The sequence below is a fragment of the Perognathus longimembris genome, chromosome 23, assembly GCF_023159225.1.
Source record: "Perognathus longimembris pacificus isolate PPM17 chromosome 23, ASM2315922v1, whole genome shotgun sequence".
In the NCBI taxonomy this organism is placed as follows: domain Eukaryota; kingdom Metazoa; phylum Chordata; class Mammalia; order Rodentia; family Heteromyidae; genus Perognathus; species Perognathus longimembris.
The window spans coordinates 11,575,881-11,600,147 of NC_063183.1; the positions used below are offsets into that span (position 1 = coordinate 11,575,881).

The 24,267-nt window shown below is 54.1% G+C and overlaps 1 protein-coding gene across 1 annotated transcript in view; it reads left to right on the plus strand.

Annotated features, from left to right (window-relative positions):
• Positions 1-24,267, plus strand: part of Tekt5 (tektin 5) — a 45,368-nt gene that overhangs the window by 18,905 nt on the left and 2,196 nt on the right. The window contains exons 6-9 of the mRNA XM_048333083.1: positions 1,500-1,654; positions 2,492-2,831; positions 13,507-13,605; positions 15,352-15,499. Coding sequence (XP_048189040.1) covers positions 1,500-1,654; positions 2,492-2,831; positions 13,507-13,605; positions 15,352-15,499 — 742 coding nt within the window. The remainder of the gene's footprint in view (positions 1-1,499; positions 1,655-2,491; positions 2,832-13,506; positions 13,606-15,351; positions 15,500-24,267) is intronic.

Below are 24,267 nucleotides of genomic sequence, written 5' to 3' on the forward strand. Positions count from 1 at the left end.
TGCATGATGAATGGCTGTCTGCCCATCTCCTGGCCTCAGGGACTCTGGGAGTCAGGAGTCCTTGAAGCCAGGTCCCCGGGAGGCTGGCCACACCTTGAGCAGAGGGATGAGGGGTGCAAGAGCAGAGACAGGCAGCTGGTCTCTGCATCATGGGCGGGAGAAGAGCACATGGGAGCTGCCGTGGGTCACCAGGCCTGGATGTGGGTGGGCCACAGGGTACCAGTAGTCACATCTGTAATCCCTGAGCAATGGCCTCCTCTCATACCCCAGGCCACAAGGCTTCCCGAGTGGGCACAGCTGGACCACAGGGTGAGCACTAAGGCCTGCCCAAGCCAAACAAACAGGGGAAGAATTGTACAAAGAAGTGTTCATTTGCCACCTGTAGAAGAGGAGGCACCTGGGGGCTCCCCCATCCCACGTGCCCCTTTCCCCCATTCCCAAGGGGCAGCTTCAGGACGAGATCCTCAGGGTGGCCTCACACGAGGTTAGTGATTCGTGCTTAGGGGACAGTGCTTAGCCAGCACGCGGCCTGTCTGGACCAGCCAGGGGAGGGGCTGACCATTGGGTGAGATGGATTCTAGGGAGCTTTTATGCCTGAGCTGGGCTTGAACCATGATTCTCTAATCTCTACCTCCCAGCTATCAGATAATCTATTTTGGTGTTATTATTGTTTTTTTGGCAGGACTGGGGTCTGAACTTGGGGCTTTGGGCTTGCTGGCCACCGCTCCCCTCCCTTGCAGGTGAATTATAATGTGTTTCTACTGAGCTCACACCTGTGAGGCCTCATGAAGATGGAGTCCATTCTGGGCTGTCTGTCCCCAGCTGTCCTCCTCTTGCCCCTGGCCTGGGGTCCAGATGTGTAACAACCACAGGGCGCAAGGGTGGCATTTCATCAGAAAAAATAAGACTTCTAGGGAGAAATGTTAAAAGTTAGGATGTCGCTGGGTGCCGATGGCTCACGCCTGTCATCCTAGCTACTCAGGAGGCTGGGATGTGAGGATCACAGTGTAAAGTCAGCCGGGGCAGGAAAGTCCATGAGACTCTTATTTCCAATGGAACACCAAAAAGCTGGAAGTGGAGCTGCAGTTCAAGTGGTGGAGAGCTAGCCTTGAGCACAAAAGCTCTCAGAGATAGCACCCAGGCTCTGAGTTCAAGCCCTGGGACTGTGCGCGTACACCCCCCCCCCCCGAATATTTTCTTCCCATCTCTGCCTTTCCCTGTCCTCCCTTCCTTTCCCTTTCCCTTTCCCTCTCCTTTTCCCTTTCCCTTTCTCTTTCCTTCCTTTCCCTTTCCCTTTCCCTCCCCATCCTCTCCTTTACCCTCCCTCCCCTCCCCAACCCTCCCTTCCTTATACCTGTCTGGGTCCCTGCCTGGGGTGGGGGGGAGCAGCACTCTGCAGGTGCTGAAGGCTGGGGAAGGGGGACTATGGTACCAGGCTGACCAGAGCCCTGCTCCAGGCTGCACGGGAGGGCATGGAGTGACCGCCCATGTCTCCACAGACGCTACAGGAGATCTTCCAGACGGAGAACACCATCATGCTGTTGGAGAGAGCCATCATGGCCAAAGAGTGCCCGCTGAAGGTGGCCCAGACGAGGCTGGAGTGCCGGAACCGGCGCCCCAACGTGGAGCTGTGCAGGGACATGGCGCAGTTTAAGTGAGTTTCCCAGTTTCCCAGGGTGTGGGGGGGGGGGGAATCCCTCGGGAGCCTGGGGAGGGAAGGGGGTGGGATCTCAGGAATACCTACAGGCCCTTATGTGTAGAAAATGGACCCCCAATTAAGCCCCTTACTTTTGCCCCCATTCCCACCCCCAAGGCTTAACACTGCCCCTTAGCTTATCCACTCAAGATGGAGCTGTACCCCCTTGAACCGCAACTCCATTTCTGCCTTTTGGCTGGTTAATTGGAGACAGGAGTCTCCTGGACTTCTCTGAATCTCCATCTTCAGATCTCAGCCTCCTGAGTAGCTGGGATCACAGGCGAGAGGCACCGGCCCCTGGCTTCCTTTCTAACGTCCCTGGTGCTGAGGATTGAACTCAGGGCAAGGCCAGCACCCTCGTTTTCCTAATAGACTCTCCTGGGCTGGAGTTGGGATTACAGGCCTGCTCTACCACACACACCCCACCCAAAGACCCGAGGCTGTAGTTGAGGGGTGGAGCACTGGCCTAGGAGATGAGAAGAGCGGGGAGAGGACACAAAATACACAGAAAAGAATTCCTTGGGCGCGTTTGTTCACGCATTTCTCCACTGCACATTTGTACTGGCCACGTTCTCAGGTCTTGGGGGGTACAGACCTGGGAGTGCCCGACCCCCTGTTAGGTTCTCGGTTGAGTTAGCTGGGGAACCACAAGCCTCCTCGTCACACCACCCTGGGTGAGCCCGGCAGCGCCTGTGCCTGTCCAGGGCCCGGGTCCTCCCCCCCCCCCCGGGCCCCCCGCCGGCCCACCCCGCTGGCTGTGGCTCAGCCCGGCTTCTCCTGTGTACCCCGCCCCAGGCTGGTGAACGAGGTGTTCACCATCGACGACACCCTGCAGACCCTGCGGCTGAGGCTGCGGGAGGCGCAGGACACCATGCAGCTGCTGGCCATGACCAGGTCCCGGCTGGAGCACGAGCTGGCCATCAAGGCCAACACGCTGTGCATCGACAAGGAGAAGTGCATGGGCATGCGCAAGACCTTCCCCAGCACGCCGCGCCTGGTGGGCTACACCTGCCCCGCCGTCTGCTCAGGGACCGTCGTCTCGTGCGGCGCCGTCCCCTGCGGCGCGGGCTCCGCCCACTACGGCGCCGGCTCCGCCCCCTGCGCCTGCCACGGCCCGGGCGCCTGCGCATCGCGGGTCTGCTGAAGGCACAGGTGGGAACGCACCGGTGCGACGCGCAGCGTTTCCTCCCATCTTGAGAAAATATATAAAAAGCCAAAATAAGTGTGCCCACGTCGCGTCCCTGAGCTCACTCTTTGGGGCGGCTGGCTTTGGGGGAGGCCCTGGGAGGAGGCGCGGCGAGGGGAGCCAGCCCGCCTGCCCTCTGCCCTCCCTCCCTCCGTTCCTTCCTGCCCTCCCTCCTTCCCTCCATCCTTCCTCCCTCCATCCTTCCTTCCTTCCATCCTCCCTCCCTCCATCCTTCCTCCCCGCCATCCTTCCCTCCATCCTTCCTTCTCTCCCTCCTTCCTTCCCTCAATCCTTCTTCCCTTCCTTCCCTCCCTTCTTCTCCTTTCCTTCTTCCATCCCTCCTTCCTTTTCCGCTTTCTTCCTTCCCATCCTTCCTTTCTTCCCTTCATCCTTCCTTCCCTCCCTCTCTCCCTCCCTCCTTTCCCTCCTTCCCACCATCCCTTCCTTCCTTCCTTCCTTCCTTCCTTCCTTCCTTCCTTCCTTCCTTCCTTCGCTCTCTCACTTCCTCTCTTCCTTCCCTCCCTCCCTCTCACTCCCTCCCTCCTCCAGGACCTAGAGACATAGTTCAGGGGTACAGCATTTTCCTAGCATGATCAAGGCCTGGGTTCCATGTCTACCAACCACCTCAATAAAACAAAACCATAACAGGAGTGTACCCCCAGCAGCTTTTCCTGTGCTCTTTATGCGTGAGCTGTTGTAGATTTACAGATTCGTTGTGAGTTCATGGAGGCCCCTCCTGCCCCTCACTCCGCTTCCTGGAGTGTGAGCATCTTGCAGGGCGCTGGTCAGGTAGGAAGTGAATTTTGATGTGCTGCTGTCAACTACAGCTCGGGGCTGGCTTTGATTTCATTTTCCCGCCACTCAGGCTTTCCTGGCCTGACACTTAGTCTTCCCTCTTTCTTCATCACTTTGACAATTTTTTTTTTTTCTGTGCTAGTCCTGGGTGTTGAACTCATAGGGGTTGGACTCACAACTTTGATCAAGCCCTTAGCTTTTATTGCTCAAGACTACAGTAGCTCTACCACTTGAGCCACAACTCCACTTCCAGCTTTTTGATGATTAATTGTAGATAAAAGGCTTTCCTGCCTGAGCTGGCTTCGAACTGTGATCCTCAGGTCTCAGGCTCCTGGGTAGCTAGAATGACAGGTGTGAGCCTCAGCACCTGGCTGAAAAGCCATCACTCAAGGCAGATCTTGCAGTCCAAAGAGGGTGTGGCGAAGAAAAGCACCTGGGACCTGGAGCCGCCTCTGTGGCCTCAGCGATTGACCAAGAGGATGCCCGTCCAGCCTCAGAGGAGACAGGAAGGCAAATAGTAGAGATTAGGGCTGGAATGTCTACAGAATACCAAATGCCTTTCTTAGTCAGGTAACCCCATGAGACAGGTACCACCCACCCCATCCCACAGCTGGGGAAACAGAGGCACGGAGCACTCACAGTTCATTTTCCCAGTGACACGGCCAGGATGGGCTGGCCCTGGTCCCCCATCCCCAGATGGCTTCTGCCATTGCTCTGACTGCCTGCACCCCGGCCACTGGGGTGACTCCTGCTGGGAGGGAGGCAGCTGCATTCTTCTGCCCAGCCCAGAAATGTCAGCGTCACACAAAGTCCTGGCTGTTTTCTCCCATGATCCCCCATGGCTGTGGACAAGTGTCCCCTCATGCAGGCCAGGGAGGGAGGCAGGTTTGGAGCACACAATCCACATTCCTGAGGACTGCCGTGGTGCCCTTCCTTTCATCTCTGGAAACATACAGAACATTCCTGGTCCCTTCTCTGGGATCACATGACCCCAGAACGTGCCCTGAGCTGGAACTCTCTGTGTCCCTGAGACAAGACCCCCCCACCCCCCACCCAGTGGGGCTTCTTGGCATTCCTGGCGCTCCTCTGGGGGCAGGCTCGGGGGTGGCACTCAGGAGGGTGGAGCCCAGGGGCCCGAAGAGAACATGGGAGAGGCTCTCCCCTCCCCCACCAGTGCCCAGCCCATGCCACATGTGGGGACTCTTGTGTGTGCTGGGAGAGGTGGCCAGGCAGTTGGTGGTCTGGAAATTGAGAGTGGGCTGCACACTGAACTTGGCCTTCCTGCCTTCAGGCTTGTGTGATTTCCTGTTCCCACAGACAGGCCTGGCAGAACCATAGTGTGGCAGGTGAGATGCATATGGTTTGGAACCTAAGCTGCTTGGTCTCAAGTTCAAGTTCCTCTCCCTCACAGAGTCTGGAGGAGGGAAGTGGGGGGGGGACAGCTGTTCCATAGTGCAGATCTCCTTGAGGTGCTGAGAATGCTTCCATACCCCACAAAGCCACTAGAAGCCAGTCACATGACATTTGGATCACACACTTGATAACAGTTACTTTTAGACTGCATGGGTTTCATCTCCATTAGAAAAGAGAGAAGAGCTGCAGGCCCAGCTACTCAGGAGGCTGAGTTCTGAGGCTGGAAGATGGAGGATCAAAGTCAGTCAGTGAGACTCTTTATTTCCAATCAACCATCAAAAAGCTGGAAGTGGAATTGTGGCTCCAGTGGTAGAGCACTATAGCCTTGAGAAAACAACAAGAATAACAACAAAAGCCCCAGGACTGGCACCTAAACAAATGAGTAAATACGTAAATAAAGCCCCTGTCATAGAGATTGCCACACAACTGGCATCTAGGATGTGTGTGCAAGGTCCACCCCCTGCCCACAGTTACCCACAATGGGAACCCCTTCAAGGCCTGGACATCCTAGGACCCCTTTGGAGAAAGGACTCCTCCCCCAGTGCTCTGGAATAGGAGAGGCAGGGAGCATGGTGTTCCCAGGAGGGAAGTGATGGGGAGCCACCACCCTTGGACATCCTGGAGGGATGGAGCCCCCCCCATCCCCATTCCAGTCTGTCCATGTTCACAAGTTCACAGGAGGAGAAAGTCACTTTCCTCTTCACTCCTGCTCTGGTCCCAGCCACCTTCCCGGACGGAGTCCAGGAGTTCTCAATCTAACCACACATGTGATAAGGACACTGGCCAGTGGTGGGTGGACAGTGGTGGCCCATGGAGAACTCAGATGAAGAATGCTGGGGCCCAGACCCTCCCTGTTGTATGCAAATGAGGCTCACCCTGAGGCTCCACCCCCTGACCCCTCACCCCTTGAGTGGCACTTAGGGCAGCACCTGGCCAGCTCTGGTCAACCTGACCCAGCACACAGAGCACTGCCTGCTGGCTCCTCCATGGCCTCCCTCTGCCTGCTAGCCTCTGCAGGGTGGGAGGGGCTGGGGACACCTTGCTTCTTCCCCACTTGCAACCCCGGATTGCACAGGGCATGTGGGCTGTCTGTTCCCCTGAGCTCCCTGTACCCTCTACTGCTCGGCTGTGAGCTAGGGGTGAGGGTCGTCCTAGCCCATTGCTTGGCAATGGAGACAGAAAACAGATTTCTGGGTGCACTGTGCTCTACTCTGTCTGGAGGGGTGAGGAAGGGACTCAGCAGGAGGGGGTTAGCATGGAGCTGGACCTTCCCCTGGGCTCCCCCACTCCCCTGCACCCAGGCCCCACTGGAGGAGGGAGTCGTGGGAGGAGCGGATGCTGCCAGAGCCTGGCATGGGCCTGAGGCTCCATGCACCCCCTGCTAAGTGAGAAATCCTTTCCACACACTAGTAATGGCACACAACCTCTGCGTGGCTCCTCAGCACTTTGGGGGCACCCCCCCCTTGCCCACTTCAACTCTTCTGACACACCTCTCTCTCTCCTCCATCCTCCTGAGCGCCACTGTCCAACCACAGGGCCTTTGCTTGAGCCACTCCCTCCCTCATCCATCCCTGCTTAGCTCCCAGCTCTGCTCCTCCCCACCCCCTCAGGAAAGCCTTGCTTGACAAGATGACAGGTGGCCATCCCTTCCTTCCCTTCCCAGGGTGCAGCCTCCTTTTCCAGTTCTGGAGGCCCAGAGAAAGGAACTCAGTCCCCAGAGCCCAGGTCCCACAGCCTCACAGTGCCTTCTGTGCACTGGAGCCCTTCACGTTGGAGCTGCCTCCCTTCTCCCCTGCTCAGCTGTCTGCCCTGCACCCTTTCTCTCTCTTCCTTGCCCACAACTTCTCATTTGGGGGTATCTGGGGGGGGGGGGGCTGCACTAGCTCATGGTCTCCTGTGTCCCTGATTTCAGACAGCCCGCTTTTCCCCACCAGCCTCTTCCATCATGCCTGTGACATCCCATAGCCCTGGAGGAGGAATGGTGGGGGCTCAGAAGGCAGGAGGAGTTGGGGGACAGGGAGGGAGCCATCCCCTACCCCACCCAGCTCTCCCTGCTCCTGGCTTCCCACCCTACAGGCCTGGCAGTGGCTGAGAAGTTGGCAGGATGCCTGCTGGCCCGGGGGGCGGGGGGAGTTTCCTGTGGAGGGGTGGGTTGGGCGGAGGGTGGGAAGGGGACAGAGAAATCCAGAAGCATCCAGGCCCCACCCAGGCCTGCAGAGAGAGAGCCTGGGTCTGCCTCAGGGTCCTGGCAGGGGTGGGTTTGCAATGGGAAGAAGAGGTGAGAGGTGGAGGGGGGGGGTCGTCCTGCCGTCCCTGGGACCCTGGGGGTTGCAGTCATGTGACAGCCCTGGGGTGGCTGAGGGAGTTTAGGGGGGGGCCCATTGGCCTGTGTTGACACTAAGAACATCTTTACCCAACACCCACGCAGGAAGGCAGCCACCCACCTCCCCTTAAACCCAGCCCCCATGCCAGGCGACCCCCTTTTCTGCAGGAAGCTCTGAGCACCCCAAAGGTTAAAGGGCACTCCATGGGTGACCTCAGGGACAAGGAGGACACAGGGTGACCCCGAGCCCCTGGCACACACAACCTGCAGGGCAAGAGCAGCCCTGAGTCCCTGCCAGCCCCGCCCCCGGAGGGCCCCATGGCCCGCCAAGTGGGTGACTAGAGGCTGGCAAGGGAGAGGGCGGGAGGGCAGGAGGGAGGGTGTGGGCAGGCCGGGACGTGTCCTCCCCTCCGGGAGCTCCCGGGCAGGCCACAGCCAGATTCCCAGACTCAACCTGTTCTCTCCCCTTCCCAAACCTGCCTCCTCCAGGCCTGGGGGGCCCCCAGCCTGGGAACCCCAGCTCCAGGATTTGAAAAGGAAGTGGGGCAGGGCTGCACAAACTAGAAACAGGGTGCATCTGGAGCTCCTCTCTTCCTTGCTGCCCACCCTGGAGATATGGCCGCCTCTGGCTTTCATTCATGCAGAGGCTGGAGTGACACATTTCTGGAACCCTCTGCAGTGGCATGAGGGGCAGGCTCTCCTCCTCCTTGGGGCCCATGCAGGCCCCAAGCTTCAGCAAGCTCCTCAGTGGCGAATTGCCCGCAAGTGGCAGGGCTGGGCTTTGAACTCAGGCACCTGCTGTGAGCCAGCAGCCTGCCTTGATTCCTTTGAGAAGAAAACTGTTCTAAAGAGATTTTATGTCCATGTAATGTGGTGTTTGCACTTACTGTGATGGGAGGGGGCAGCAAAAATGTTTACTCAAGCTGGGCGCTGGTGGCTCACACCTCCAATCTTAACTACTCAGGAGGCTGAGAGCTGAGGATCGTGGTTGGAAGGCAGCCTGGGCCAGAAAAGTTGTGAGAATTTTATCTCCCATGAACCAGAAAAAAGCCAGAAGTGAAACTGTGGCTCAGAGGGTAAGAATGACAGCCTTGAGCACCAGGGACAGCGCCCAGGTCCTGAGTTCAAGCCCCAGGACCTGCACAATAAGAAAGAAAAGAAGGACAGAAGGGAGGGAGGGAGGGAGGGAGGGAGGGAGGGAGGGAGGGAGGGAGGGAGGGAGGGAGGGAGGAAGGAAGGAAGGAAGGAAGGAAGGAAGGAAGGAAGGAAGGAAGGAAGGACAGAAGGAGAGAAAGAAAGCCCTTCAGAAATGGGCTTTACGGTGCATTGCAGGGAGCAGCACACTACACGACGCAAATCTATGTATTTTCATATGTGCACTGTCGTGCAAAGCTCTCCCTCCCACCTCCCCCAGAAAACTAGTTCCGATGCAGAGTCCCAGGCTCTGTTCCCAGGCTCTGACCCGCCAGGCCTTCCACAAGGCCCAGGAACTTGTTTTCTAACAGGCACCTTGCCCATTCCTCAGGGACTGGCTTGTTGACCATCCCTGGACCCCAATACTGGCAAACTGGATGCTGATCTCCTGGGCCCTGAGCGACCACACCCAGGTCGATGGCCAGCGCCTGCCATGCCACACCTGCGTGTGGCCCGGGTTGGCACATGGAGGTTTCCCTGCCTGGCAGCTCTGGGGACTGCTCTGCCCCGCCCTGACGTGAAGAGGCCATGTCCAGGTGGAACCTGTTTGCCTGCTTACCGCACAGGTTTGGATGAAACAAACTTTTGGGGCTGGGATGGCTTCAGAGGAAGAAACTTGGCATTCAGTGCAGCCTAGAGCCTCGCAAGGCGCACCAGCCCCAGCCCGCGACCGCCCGTCGCGTGCCACACATGGTCAAGCGGCTCATCCGAAGAAACCGGGAGCCTCTTGCCTGGGGATGGGATTTGGCCACTGGCTGGAGGGAAGTGCCGCGGTCCTGCCCACCTCTCTAACACCTCTCATGCTGGCTGGCTGTTTGTGCCCTGCCCTAGTCCCATGAAAAGATTACACTCGCTTGCTTGCATGGTGTCCTCATGCCCAAGTCCCACTCATGCCCCATAAAACACCCTGAGGGAGACACTGAAATCAGCCCCTCCAAGATGAGGAAACTGAGGCTCAGAACGCCCCTCCGGGTAGCTTGCTAGCACTCTACCACTTGAGCCACCGTGCCCCTTCTGGCTTTTTCTATTTACATGGTACTGAGGAATTGAACCCAGGGCTACATATATACAAGGCAAGCACTGTACCACTAGGCCACATTCCCAGCCCAAGGTCACTTGCTTTTGCCCAGGGCCCAACTTTGGGTTCTGATTCATCTACTTCCACCTCCAGAGTAGCTGTTCTTACAGTAATGCTCTACTATGGGTGTGCCTGGCTTGGCTTTCAAAACCTGTGGGGTTTTTATGTCCCAGGATGCCGTATTTTAGAAGACTCATGGTCTTCTTTTCATGTTTATTATATGCTATAATGATAATACTTGAGATATGTTGGGTTAAAATACTAAAATTAATTTCACTTTTTTGTGTGTGCTGATGCTAGAACTTGAACTCAGGGCCTGGGTGCTGTCCCTGAGCTTCTTTTGCTCAAGGCTAGTGCTCTACTATTTGAGCCACGGCAACACTTCCAGCTTTTTTGGTGGTTCATTGGCGGTAAGAGCCTCAAAGATTTTCCTGTCTGGGCTGGCTTCAAACCATGATCCTCACATCTCAGCCTCCAGAGTAGCTGGATTAGAGGCATGAGTCATTTGCACCTGGCTTTGGTTTAGTTTTTTTTTTTTTTTTTTTTGGCCAGTCCTGGGCCTTGGACTCAGGGCCTGAGCACTGTCCCTGGCTTCTTCCCGCTCAAGGCTAGCACTCTGCTACTTGAGCCACAGCACCGCTTCTGGCCGTTTTCTGTATATGTGGTGCTGGGGAATCGAACCTAGGGCCTCGTGTATCCGAGGCAGGCACTCTTGCCACTAGGCTATATCCCCAGCCCCTTTGGTTTAGTTTTATTTGTTCATTTAATTCTGAGATTTGGTTTCACTGCCTAGTCCAGGCTGACCTCAGACTCTTGATTCTCTTGCCTATCTGCCTCCCCAGTGCTGGGATTTCAGGTGTGTGCTACCACGCCCATCTTATCTGTTTGTTTCTTTTCTTTAAGGAGCTACTAGAAAATAGAAAGTGACTCATGGGGCTGGCATCATCTTTCCCCTGGGCAGCATCTCCTCTGCTCCCTCTCCAGCAGGCCCTTGAGCAGAGGGACGGAGATTTCACACCGGCCTGCCTTCCGTGCTTTCCCCAGAGCCCTCTATCACTCACCCCTGTGGTGGTAACTAAGGAACCTGTTAGACTGTATTTGTCTCAGAGAGCTGCTGTAACAAGTAGCTATGTTCCGAGCACTGAAGCCAGTGCTGGGACTCGCTCCCCTCCCTGGGGGCCAAGAGCTCCCTGGTGCCCTGGAGACTGACAGGCAAGCAGAGAGAGACCTGTGTTCCAGCCTTGAGCAACAAAAACTCAGGGACACCATCCAGGCCCTGAGTTCAAGCCCCAGGGCCAGCACAAAACAATTAGCTGAGCACTCGTGTCTCATGCCTGTCATTTTATCTATTCAGGAGGTTGAGATCTGAGAACCAGACTTTAAAACTAGCCCTGGCCAAAAAAGCCCAGATGACTCTATCTCCAATTAACCAGCAAAAAAGCAGGACTGGAGATGTGGCTCAAGTGGTATAGAGTGCCATCCCAGAAATCCAATGGAGCCAACGCAAGTCCCTGAGTTCAAATCCTGACAAAGCAAAGAGACAAAAACAATTAAAACAAAATGCGGATATTTCTGTGAATTCCGGGGGAGGAGGCAGAAGTGTGAATTTGCGCAGGAGCTGGCTGGTGGACAAGTCTTCCCACACGCACAGCTCAGCCATGGGTCATTTTGGGGCAGGGGAAACTGAGTTCCAATTTCTCCACTCACAAACATAGGTCTCCACACCGCCGATGGGGGGGCATCTAGAGAAAGGAAGATGTGTCCAAAATGACAGGGGCCACAGAGGTGACACCCCTTGGCTTTCTTCTTTCCACATGAGAACAACGAGTCCCAGAGATGTAGAGTAACCCGTCCAAAGACAACACAGCCAGAAACAACTGGGATTCAAACCCAAGTCATGTGGGCAGGGAGCCGAGATGCCATGTTGGCCCCTGCTTTGCCACACAGACAAGGTCATGTCAGGTGAAGGGACTGAAGTGACCAAGGCCTAGGAGTAGGGGGGCCACTGCTCCCCAAACTCCAAAAGAAGGGGGCTTACAACCCTGGTAGAGAGACCCCCCCCCCCCCGCTCCTGTGGAACTCCAGCGGCTGTTGGCTCCCTCCATCTGCTCCCCCAGGTTCACATAGGTGGGGGCCCAGCACCGGGGCTCGGAAGAATCGAGTCTCGCCTCCCTCCCGGGGGCCCCAGCACACCTTGGGGACTGAGGTTCAGACACGTGACAAGCCAGCATCCCCAACCTGACAGAACCAGAGCCGTCCAGCCATGGGCTCTGGGCCAGGGCTAGGCTGGGGGACGGCCGGGGCTGGGGTCCACTCCGCATACCAAGTGGACATTCCTAAGCCCCCACCCAGAAACCATGGGGCACCCACTTCTGAGGAGTCAAGCCTTGCTCTCTGCCCCTCCTCGCCTCTCGGGGCTGGGAGGGGCAGGGCCGGGCAATCGGAGCTGCCATCTCTTGAATGATGGCCTTGGACAGTAGTGCCACCCCCACCGGTCCTCGGCGCCGCCTGGACGTCTGAGGCCGGCCGGCCCTAAGGCTGTGAGCAGGCCCAGGCTGTCGTCCACCCTGCTCTCGTCTGGCATGCATTCCTCCGGGGCTGGGATCTATCTGCACAAGGCGGAAGCAGATGCCTGCGTGCTGACTCCAGGGTGCTGCAGGGGCAGGTGGGGAGCTGGGCATAACAGCGCCCATCCCCAGCACAGGCTGACCTGGACTGGGGTGCCCGAGGCGTGTGCACCGGCCTCCCTCCTGTGGCTTTGTGGCTCATCTTTGTGGCTGATCATTGCTCAAGCTGGATCCTTATACAGAGGCAGCACTCACCTAGCCACCCCAGGCGTTGTGTGGCACCCAGGGGCCCGCTCCAAGCGTGGAGCCAGCTGTTCCCCAATGTGACCTTGAGAACAAGGTCATCAACTTTGGGTATCAGCCAGCCTCAGCTTTCAATCCTCCTAACATCTCCTCTCATGCTCTTGGGGTGTCTCTGATTTCTCCTTCTGCCACCTGCTAGACAAGACACTGCTCATTTTTGTTCTTTTTTTCAAATTCGCTTTTTAAACAAGTCAACTTATAAAAGTATACATTTATGATGTATGGCACAATGGACTTTTTTTGTTCGTTGTTGATGTTTGAACGCCAGGCCTTGCCCTTGTGAGCCTGGTGCTCTCCCACTTGAGCCACACACAGAGCTTTTTTTTCTAGTTATTATGGAAGATGGAGTCTCAGAGAATTTTTTTTTTTTTTTTTTGCCTGGGGTTGATCTTGAACCTTGATCCTCTGGGTCTCAGCCTCCCCAGTAACTAGGATTATAAGTGTGAGCCACTAGGGTCATATGTTAGGGATATATGTGTGTGTGTGTGTGTGTGTGTGTGTGTGTGTGTGTGTGTGTGTGTGTTAGAACAGCTAAATCTACCTAATTGATTTCACAAAGTTAGTTTGTTTTAGGACTGGGGCTTGAACTTAGTGCCTGAGCACTGTCCCTGAGCTTTTTCACTCAAGGATATCATTCTATCACTTGAGCCACAGTCCACTTTTGGCTTTCTCTTTGTGTTGGAGTTAAGACTTTCATGGACTTTCCTGCCCAGGCTGGCTTCAAACCATGATCTTCAGATTTCAGCCTCCTGAGTAGCTAGAATGACAGGTGTTTGGCCACGGGTACCTGGCTTAACATCCAGGCTTTTAGCAAGCTTTAGGAACACAGTTTAGTGTCTGAGTGTAATGATGCACACCTATAATCCCAGCCCTCGAGAGGCCTGGGGCTTGGAAAGCTGGTTTCCTCCCATGCCCTCTGAGACGAGGCTTGGTTCTGGCTCCTCTCCACAGGCCTGTAGCATCAAAGCCCTCAACCCCCGGGTGGACGTGGTGTGGGTCACCTCTGCGCCCCAGGAGGCCCCCTTGCTCCTCAGCTGTGAGGGTCTGGAGGTCTGGCCCAGCCTGACTTGAAGCTGGCCCCGTTCATTCTCCTCTATTTCCTCCCAAACAAACAGCTTCCCCTTCCAGGAGGGGACGGAGGCCTGGCCAGGGTGGGCAGGGCCGGATTTCTGCCCTGGACACTCCCCGGAGCTGGGAAGGGGGCCAGAGCAAGGGGTCGGGCAGGGTTGGCAGGGCCTGGCTCACCCTGGCCTCCAACCAGGTGGGCCATTTGGGCCCAGCTGTTTGTGCAGGGCACCATTGTGCAAAGTTCTCTCAGTCAGTCAGTCCATCTGTCTGTCTCTTTCTCTGGGCCTGGAACCCAGGGCTTTGTCCCTTGAACCACATTCCCATCCCGAGACCTTTATTTTTTACTCTAGTTATTTTTCAGGTAAGGAGCTTCTGTTTTTGCCAAGGACTGGACTCAGTCTGATCCATTAACCTTCACTTCCTTCATGGCTGGAGTGACAGATGGAAACCACCATGCCCAGATTTTTTTTTAATTGGTTGAGATCGGAGGACTCACTAACTTTTTGCTTACTCAGTTCTCAAATCTCTCATCTCTATCTCTGCCTCCCAAGTAGCTGGGATTACAGGCATGAGCTATAATACCTGAGCTCTCCTCTTTCCTTTTTGGGGGGAGGTTTTTTTTTACACCCCCCCCCCCGCCCTGGTCCCAGGGCTTGAACTTGGAGCCTGGGTGCTGTCCCTGAGCCTCTCTGTGCTCAAGGCTAGCACTCTAGCAGTTGAACTGGAGTGCTACTTCTGGCTTTTTCTGAGTAGTTTATTGGAGATAAGAGTCTCATGGACTTTCCTGCCTAGGCTGACTTTGAACCGTGCTCCTCAGATCTCAGCCTCCTGAGTAGCTAGGATTACAGGCATGAGCTACTGGTGCCCGGTTCTCTTTCCTTTTTGGAATAATGCAATCTAACAGGGGCCGGGCGGTCCTAGGCATTTGACTTTTATCATTCTATTATTGTATTTATAAACTGCTTTGATAATAAGTTTTTAATGACAAATTGAGCCAAGTGTCTGTCATCCAACTCCGGAAACTGAGATCTAAGGATCGAGGTTCAAAGCCAGCTGGAGGCAGAAAAGTCAGTGAGACTCTTATCTCCAATGAATCACCAAAAAGCTGCAAGTGGAGCTGTGGCTCAAGTGGTAGAACACCAGCCTTGAGTGAACGAGATCAGGGACAGCGCCCAGGCCCTGAGTTCAAGCCCAGCAGAGCCACAGAAGTCCTGGGGTAAGGGAGGGATGACTGGGGCAGGGCTCAGAGAACAGGGAAAGGGACACAGAATCGGGGTTGGATGTGGGTGAGCTTGGGGTGCAGTGCACAGCAGCCCCAGTGGTGGCATCCGCTGCCTCATGCCCCGGACCCTCTTCCCACAGTCCATTCTCTTTTGCATTCTCCCCATGCAGATGTGGAAGGGGGCGTCCAGTAAGAGGTTGCTCTTCCCATGGCCAGGAGGTGGGTGATGCCTCTGTGGTCATCTGGGTGGAGAGGGCCGGGTGATGGCCCCTCTGGCGCCCCTGGTAGGGGCTGGGAGGCCCTGCCGAACTCAGAGTCAGCATCGAGCCCCCCTCCAGGCCCAAGTGGGACCCCTGACCTCACTTCCTGCCCCGTGGTCTCTTGTTTCCAGCCACAGTGATATTTTATTTCCCACAAGACAAACTGCTTCTCACCCCAGGACGTTGGCACATGCCGCTGTTCCTTCCACTCAAAAAACAGTCAGCTCCACACCTCCCTTCTCGCAGTGGCTCCTTCTTGTCATTGTAGCTGCCATTGAAGGAGTCCCAAGAGAGGCTTCCCAGGGCCCCAGCAGCCCCTTGCTGACCCGGGCGGTCAAGGGCCCCCACAATTCCAGCTGCATTTTCTTCATCTCCAGCTGGGGATATCTTGCCGGTGGGTTTGTTGACTGGCTCTCATCTGACTCCTCTTGTTTGGCAAAACCCCCGCAAGAGTGCTTTGCCTTCTGTGGCCTCTCTGGGCAGGGCAGAGTCCCTGGCATATGACTGGCACATTCAAAAGGAAAGAGTTTGAATGAATGAACGAATGAATGAATGAGTGGGATGATCGAGTGTGTGTGGCCCCAGGTAAACCTCAGAACTCAGAGTTACCCTGTGGGAGTTCTTTGTCCCGTTTGTAGATGGGGAAACTGAGGCCCAGTGAGAGAAGAAGAGGTCACCCCAGAGCCCCTCCTTCCTTCCCTGAGGACCACACCTGCTCCAATGCCCCTGGGCACAAACTCTGGGTCACCTCCCCCCCATCGAGAGCCTGGGCACATAGCAGGAGCCCCCCGGGCAGGGGGCCCCTCCCCTCCCCCAGCACCTGGGCCTGGGTGGGGAGCAGCCTGCACGGGGGGGACAGGCGCAGGCAAGCCGGGTCATGCCGTGTGCCGTCCTGGATCCTGGCATGTGGGTGGTGTGGGCCAACTGGTCGGGCGAGCGTGGGGCGTGGCCGGCCCTGGTGCCAGGGCGAGGTGGCACTGCGCCCTGCAGAGGGGAGGCCCTCTGGGGCGACACGGGGCCTCTGCCTTGCCAGGAGGGGCGCGCACAGGGCCTGGCTTGGCAGTAGAGGCTGAGAAGCGCCGGAGCTGGACTGTGGCGGTCAGGAATGGAGGGCGAGGACCACTGACATTCGGGTGGGGGGGGGGACAGTGGAAGACCTCACTCTCACCGCCTGAGCTGCAGCCCGCTCAGACCATCGTCCTCCTACCGCCCAGTAGCTGGGACTGCAGATGTGACCCACCCCACTCAGCCCACACGGAAATGTGTGTTAACCTGAAAAAGAAAATCTTAGTGTGTGTGTGGTGGGGGTGGAGGAGGTGGGATGCTGGGAAAGGAACCCAGGGCCTTCCATGCGGGAAGCCTTCACCACGAAGCCACGTCCCCAGTCCTGAGGCGAACTTCTCAGACTCTCCAGCTTGAATGGAAGGAAACCAGGAGAATAAATATCACAAGGCAAAACAATGCGCTTCAACTCTGGATGCTGTCGCTGGCCTGAGGCCTGCAAGCTCTTTCCTAAGAGCAGATATCAGAAGCAGGAGAACTGTGTTGGACTGGGAGCAAAAGCATTGGGTTCTCAGGCTGGGCTGGCTCCCCGACCTGCTGTGTGACCTTGAGTAGGTGAAGCCCCCTCTCTGGGCCAGTTTCTTCCACTTCAGTGTTTTTCCAACTTGCCTGATGTGCTGAGGGGGTGAGTGGAGTGGACCCCAGGGTGAGGGTGGATGGGATGGACCTGCCCTGTTGAATGGCCAGCACCATCTCCCTCCTACTGAGTACTGCTTGCTGGTAGAACTAGGGTGAGCACCCAGGGCGCGCTCTACCCCTTGAGCCATGCCCCAGGCCTTTTGCATTTAGTTGTTGTTTGTTTCAGGCAGGGTCTTGTGCTTTTGCCCTGGTCTGGGTCAATCTGATGCAATCCTCTGAGGAACCTTACAACCTGAGCTCAGTCCTTCAGGTTCCGCCTCATTGTGGGACTGTGGATGAGAGGGGCATTCATTCTAGAATCTTCGAACCACTTCCTGAATGCCCACCCACCTTTCAAATTTAAAAAGCGAATGTCTTCTTCCACAGGCCTTCCCTGGCGATTCTGATTCTCCTCCCTCCTTTTCCCTACCCAGGAACTACAAATCCCTCCCCGAGCCTGCTTGTTTATCTTGCCATGTTTTGATTCCTTTATCGCTGATCTTCCTTGCTTCCTGAGGAGCGGTGGACAGAAAATGGAATTGTCTGTGTGCTTCTTTGCTTCCTATTTCATGCTCCTGCACCAGATTGTCCCCACCCCTCCCTGGTCAGGAACTACGTCACCATCATTCATTACTGTGTCCCCACGGCAGTCCAGCCCTGACAGACCCCTCAACAAACCACTGTCCTGGTAGCACACCCCTGGAATCTCGGCCCTGGGAAGTTTATCCCCAGTGCCTTACCCTGGATGCCCACTTCCCATTGGGAATCCAACAGGATGGGGGTGGAGGACCACAAATAGACCCGGGCTGCGTGCAGAAGGATTTTAATCCACGTAGGGGTAAAATTCCAGAGTTTCCAGGTATAAGGCCTTACGATCAGAAGTCCAGTCTGGCCACCATGGCTGTTGTCCGTGTCCGCCTGCCTGGAAATGGTCAGGAATTCCTGCTGTCTGTCTTTCTGTTTCCAGCTACGGGGCTAGGAGTGCAGTGCATTGAAGCTGGAGGCACAAGATTTCCTAGACAGCTGGACCTTCTATCCAAGCCCCACATGACTCCCCCCCCTTTTTATTTTGCCAGCCCTGGGCTTGAACTCAGGGCCTGAGCACTGTCCCTGGCTTCTTTTTGCTCAAGGATAGCACTCTGCCACTTGAGCCACAGCGCCACTTCTGACCGTTTTCTATATATGTGGTGTTGAGGAATCGAACCCAGGGCTTCATGTACATGAGGCAAGCACTCTACCACTAGGCCATATTCCCAGCCCCACGTGACTCCCTTTCAGGAGAGAGGGGGAAGGTATTTCCACAGTCTTAGAGTGAGACAACTCATGGATAAAAAGATACCCAGCCATCTCAGAAAGAAAAACAAAAGGATAATAAGTAGCACTGTCCAGCATTGTTATTCAGTCCCACAGGACTGGGACATGTTTATGTCCAGAGTCCCAACCAATGTCTGGCACAAAGGAGATTCATACTAAGTATACGTTAAATGGGGGACTGGAAAAATATTATTTCCTTGAGCAATTGTCTGGCAGATGGAAAGGAAAGGAAGGATGCTGTTTTGAAAAGCTAAAAATATTTAGAAAAGTACAAAGGATGTCCTCATAGGCTCCCAGAGCAAGGCTTCCAGGGGCGTGGCCCCCTCTCTCAGGACAGTAATAACAGAAGGGATTTCAAAAAAATATTTCTTGCCTATAATCCTTAGCTATTCAGGAGGCTGAGATCTGAGGATCAAAGTTCGAAGCCAGCCCAGGCAGGAAAGTCTGTGAGACTCTTATCTTCAGTTAAGTACCCCCAAAAGCCAGAAGTAGAGCAGTGGTTCAAGTAGCAGAGCACCAGTCTTAAGCACAAAAGCTCAGGCACAGCGCCCAACCCCTAGGACACACACACACACACACACACACACACACACACACACACACACAGAGAAAATGATCTTCAAGATGGTGATGCATTGTACTCTGTTCTTTTCAGAAGATAGGCCAAGGCAGCCCGCTGTGTTGGGGGCTTCTGGGGGATGGCTGGCTTCTGTGAGCCGCCCTGGCCTCCAGACATGGTGTGGCAAAGATGGCGGTGGTAGAGAGCACCTACTTCCAGTTCTGGTCACCTTTCCACTTCCAGTTATTTTCTTACTTCTGGTTACCTCTTCACTTTCTGTTTACTTTGCCTCTTTCTGTTACCTTCTCAAGGAAATTAAACTCTGGGAGAAAGAGCTCTATGCTCTAGCCTTACAGGGCCAATGCTCTTCCTGAAAACTGGGACCCCCCCCAAGTGAAGCAGGAGGGTTTGGGGTTCACAGTGCCAAATATCTCTGTAATGGGAACACCTCAGCCAGACATCTGTGCTCCTTCTGCGCACAATACAGCTGTTAAAAAATTTTATGGGCTGGGAATGTGGTTTAGTGGGAGAGAATGCTTGCCTAGCATGCATGAAGCCCTGGGTTCAATTCCTCAGTACCACATACATAGAAAAAGCTGGAAGTGGTGCTGTGGCTCAAGTGGTAGAGTGCTAGCCTTGAGCACAGAGAGGCACAGGGAGCCCAGGCCCCGAGTTCAAGCCCTAGGACAGGCAAAAAAAAAAGTATTATGATTATAAAGGTGATGTATAGAGTGGTGACACTTATGAAGTCAGGAAAAGAGTACATTTCCTTTTGGACAATGTAATCCCTTCCCTCACTCTCTCTCTCAGTTTTGCCCTCCTGTCCCCACCCACAAGTTGTATAGTTCAGTTTTACCAGAGTGTCTAGTGATCATAGCACAGTGTGTGTGCGCGCGTGCGTACATGCGTGTGTGTGTGTGTGTGTGTGTGTGTGTGTGTGTGTACCAAGGCTTTAATTCAGGAACTCACATTCTTGTTCTGCTTTCTCGCTCCTGGCTGGTGCTTGCTCTACCACTTGAGCCATGCCTCCAGTCCAGCATTTTCCAGATTAATTAGAGATAGAGTCTTTCAGATTTTTCTGCCTGGGCTGGCTTCTGAGACCCTTCAGGCCTCAGACTCCTGAATAATTAGGATTGCAGGTGTCTGACTGCACTGTATTTGGGATACTTGGTGGCTTTTTCTAGATGCCATGAAAAAGCCCAAGTCAAGACTCTTGCTTGTCACCACAGCTAGTCAGGAGGCAATGACCATGAGGATCAAGGTTCAAGACTGGCCCAGATAAGAAGATGTAGAGACTTCATGTAAACCATAGGCCCAGGGGTGGCAGTGTACACTTGTGATCTCAGCCGCTCAGGCAGTGGAAGTAGGAGGATCGTGTTATCGAGTTAAACATGGGACATGCTACCTGAAAAATAATTAGGAGTAAAAATGGGCTGGGGGCATGGCTCAAGTGGTGGAGTACCTGCCTAGCAAGCACCAAGCCATGGGTCCAAATGCCAGTACCACTAAAAAAGAAAAAAAGCCCAGGATAGTGTGGCTGTAGCACAGAGCTGGGAATTCTGTGCTCACTGTGTTTAATCATTAAACTTCTTGATGACGAGTCAAATGGGTGATATTTGTATTATTAGGGGTTTTTGTTTTGTTTTGTTTTTTACTAATTTTCTAAACTTTGGAAAGAACCACCATGAACGATGAAGGAGCAGAGGCAAATGGCCGTCCCAGCTCCCTCTCATGCTCTGCTCTTCAGATCTAGACACTCCCGCACAGAGGGTTCATTTCTGGGACTCTGTTTTGAAGACAACACTTCCACAGGAAGAGAGTGCTGGAAGCAGGAGCCATGGGGGCATGCAGACGCAGGCAGAGGCAGAGAGGGCTTCCTGAATTCCAATTCTCTTTGCAGGAAGTTCAAGACAGTAGCGTCGAGGCGGAAGAAATGGATCCTAGCCAGGTGCCAGTGGCTCACTCCTGTCATCCTAGCTACTCAGAAAGCTGAGATCTGAAGATCATGGTTCGAAGCCAGCCCAGGCAGAAAAGTCCCTATGCCACTCTTACCTCCAATGAACCACTCAAAAGCCAGAAGTGGCACTGTGGCTCAAAGTGTCAGAGCACTAGCCTTGAGCAAAAGAGCTCAATGACAGTGCCCAGGCCCCAAGTCCAAGTCCCATGACTGAAAAAAAAATGTTGGATCCTGAAGTTGCCTTCCATCCTGAGGAAAAGAAACATGGAGACCCAGGGCTCCCATCTGGATGTTGGGAGACACTGGGGCTCATGTTGTCTCCATCCAGCCCCCACACAGTCTGTGGAGGTAGGGGATGGGAGGAAATGGTCTCCAGAGGTCTCTATGTGTCTGGACATCCTGACCCACATCTGGAGGAGTAGCCAAGAGTCGCTGTTGCTTGGAGAACTTCCAAGGCATTTGTTGCATACCACATCCAGAAATGCAGACAGCTGTAGGGGTAGACACAAAGTCCCTGCCGGATCCTGAAAGATGAAACAGTGGGAGAAGGTAGCATGGGACTTGCTTTGTGAATGAAATGTGAACAGAAATTTTATTTTATTTTGTGCCAATCCTGGGGCTTGAACTCAGGGCCTAGGTGTTGTCCTTGAGCTTTTAGTGCTCTACCACCTTAGCCATAGCTCCACTTTGGGTTGCTGTTGTGTGTGTATTTAACTGGAGAGAAGAATCTCACAGACTTTTCTGCCCTGGATTGGCTTCGAACCACGATCCTCAGATCTCAGTCTCCTGAGTAGCTAGGATGACAGGTGTGAGGCACTGGCCAGCAGAAGCTTCTAGTAGTCAGGAAGTGTGGTTCATCATTTATTGTCCCTCATTCCTGCAAAAACAAATACCCTAGGTGCAGGCCTGTCTGAGCGCCTGTGTCCTGAAGTAAAGAGGAAGGGGCATGGTCCCATCAATCCAACACGATCATCCAGCATAAGAAGTTTGCATCTCTCATCCCCGAGAGCCACTGGTCACCCTTGGTTGGGAAGCAGAGCTTCACACTGGTGATGGACACGAAGATTTATGACTAGGACCTACCCCTGTCCCTCACCAAATCTGAATCATCAAGATTAATTCTATTCTTAGTGTGCATGTTTGTTATCTATTGCTATGTAGCAAATTACCCCATCATTTAGCAGCTTAAAGCAACACACATTTATGATCTCACAGTTTCTGTGGGTCAGGAGTCTGGGCAGGGTTTACTAGGTCCCCTGCCTTCGGGTTTCCAGGTGAGGTGTGGGCTACAGGTGGGGTCTCATCCAAAGGCTTGGCTGGGGAGGGTAGACCCCAGCCTCACAGGACAGTGGCAATCTGGGCCATGAATGGGATGGATCAAAGGCCTCTGCTCCTGGTTGGGGGCTGGGTGGAGCAGAATCTTAGTTCTTTACCATGTGGTAAAGCTCAAAGTTAGTGCTCTACCACTTGGAGTCACAGCCCCACTTCTGGCTCTTTGGTGATTCATTGGAGATAAGGAGTCTCATGGACTTTCTTGGCCCAGACTGGCCAGTGCTCAGATCTCAGCCTCCTACATAGATAGGATTACAGGGTGGGACCCACAGTGCTGATGCTAAGATGGTACTTCTAGCAGCCAGCCATTGCAAGGTGGCAACGAGCCAGAAAGCCTTGCAACAATAAATATGCATTTGTTACTCACCAGCCTGCAGCCTGGCTGGGCTGGGCTGTGACCTGGACTGCGTCAGGTTAACTAGAGGAATGCTATTCCACCTGCCTTTTGTTTTTGTTTCTGGGACTAGTGAGCCACCAGAGGTAGAGTCTGTTCCTGGGAACGGCATGCAAGAGGGCCAACTGCCTGCCAAGCCGATGTCCAGTCTTTGCACGTGTGCTGTCTTTTGACTTCTCATTGGTGGAAGCAGGTCACATGTCCGAGCCTCACCCCCCCCCCACACACACACCTGCATGTGCTGGAGTGAGAGCCCTTAGGACTACTTATACAGGTGGCTGGCATTGGGCATTCAGAGCTCCATCCGACACACCCTCCCTCCCTCCCACGGCATGCTGAAGTTTCAGGCTTATTGCAACACTCAAGACTGCAGATACAGGCAGATATGGGGCAGGTTTCGGAAAGACAGGGGTGTGTTGAGGGAGAAAAAAGAGGTAGGGGATGAATGGGGTGGGTGGGTGGGGCTCAGGGAATAGGGTTTGGAAACGGGAGTGGCTCGGATTGGTGAGGGTTCCCTTTTCGGTTTGGGACACACCCCACCCTAGGGAGGCCCAGCAGCAGGTGGCGGAGGAGAAGGCCACACCTGGTATCACGAGGCAAGAGCAGATTCCCTTTTCTAGTGATGACCCCAGAGAGAATCCTCTAGCTGGCCTGCTTTTAACCCAACAGGGCTTGTTTGGTCCGTGTGTGTGTGTGTGTGTGTGTGTGTGTGTGTGTGTGTGTGATCCTGAGGCTTGGGCCCTGCTCCTGAGCTTTGATTGTTGGTTTTTGTTCAAGGTTAGCATTCTACCACTTGAGCCACAGCTCCACTTCCAGCTTTTTTTTTTTTCCTTTGAGGAGCTTATTAGAGATAAGAGTCTCATAGACTTTCTTGCCCTCCTGGGCTGGCTTCCAACCTTGATCCTCAGATCTCAGCCTCCTGAGTAGCTAGGATGACAGGTGTGAGCCACCGGTGCCCAGCTATCCCTTCTCTGTTTTAGGGAAGCCTTAGGCTACCGGGCGTGCTCAGGTATCAGCATCTGGCTGAAGTTTACAAACACTTTTATTTTGGTTGTGTTTATATTTGTGAGGATATTTCTCTCTTTTCCTTTCTTTCTTTTTATTTTTTATTTTTGAGGGTGGCACTTGTTTTCTGTTTACCTTGGCAAGGGACGGCTTCCTTTTAAATAAATATATTAAACTAAACAAAGTTATTTTCCCTCCTGTGAACACCCCTTCAGGTGGGGTGGGGGTGGTATGGTCAGATGACAGCTTCAGCAAGACTGCTGGCCTTCAGTAGCTGCTAGTTGGGGACAGACAGGAGAAGGGGGTGTTACATAGTAGGTCTGAGTTCCCCTGTATAGAGTCTTTGGGCAGAGTATTTTCATAGCTTCTCTGAATCTCAGTTTCTTCATAAAGGAAGATAAAAGAAGGATTTATTTATTTATTATTTATTCTCTAGCGGTACTGGGATTTGAACTCAACACCTCATACTTGCTAGGCAGCTGCTGTGCCACCTAAGGGCGATTCCTAGATATTTTCTTGCTTTAGATCATTTTTCCAGACAGAGTCATTCCATTCTTGCCAAGAATGGCCTCAACCATAATCTTTCTACCTGTGACAACCGAGTTGCTGGGATTACCGACTTGAACTACGGTGATTGGTTTGTTGTTACATTGAAGGAGGATGTTTGTAAAAATAACTGTCCTAAAGTAAAAGTGCAGATGGCTCATATTCCTAGCTATGAAAGAGGCCAAGATCGGAGGATGGAGGTTGGAAGCCAATCTGGGCAGCAAACTCCATGAGAGTTTCATCTCAAATTAGCCCTTAAAAAGCTGGAAGAGTGCTAGCCTTGAGCACAAAAAGCAAAGGGATAGTGCCAGAGTTCAAGTCCCAGTATGGGTATTCAACAAATGGCAGAAACTTATTTCTCTTCCTGGAAGCTGC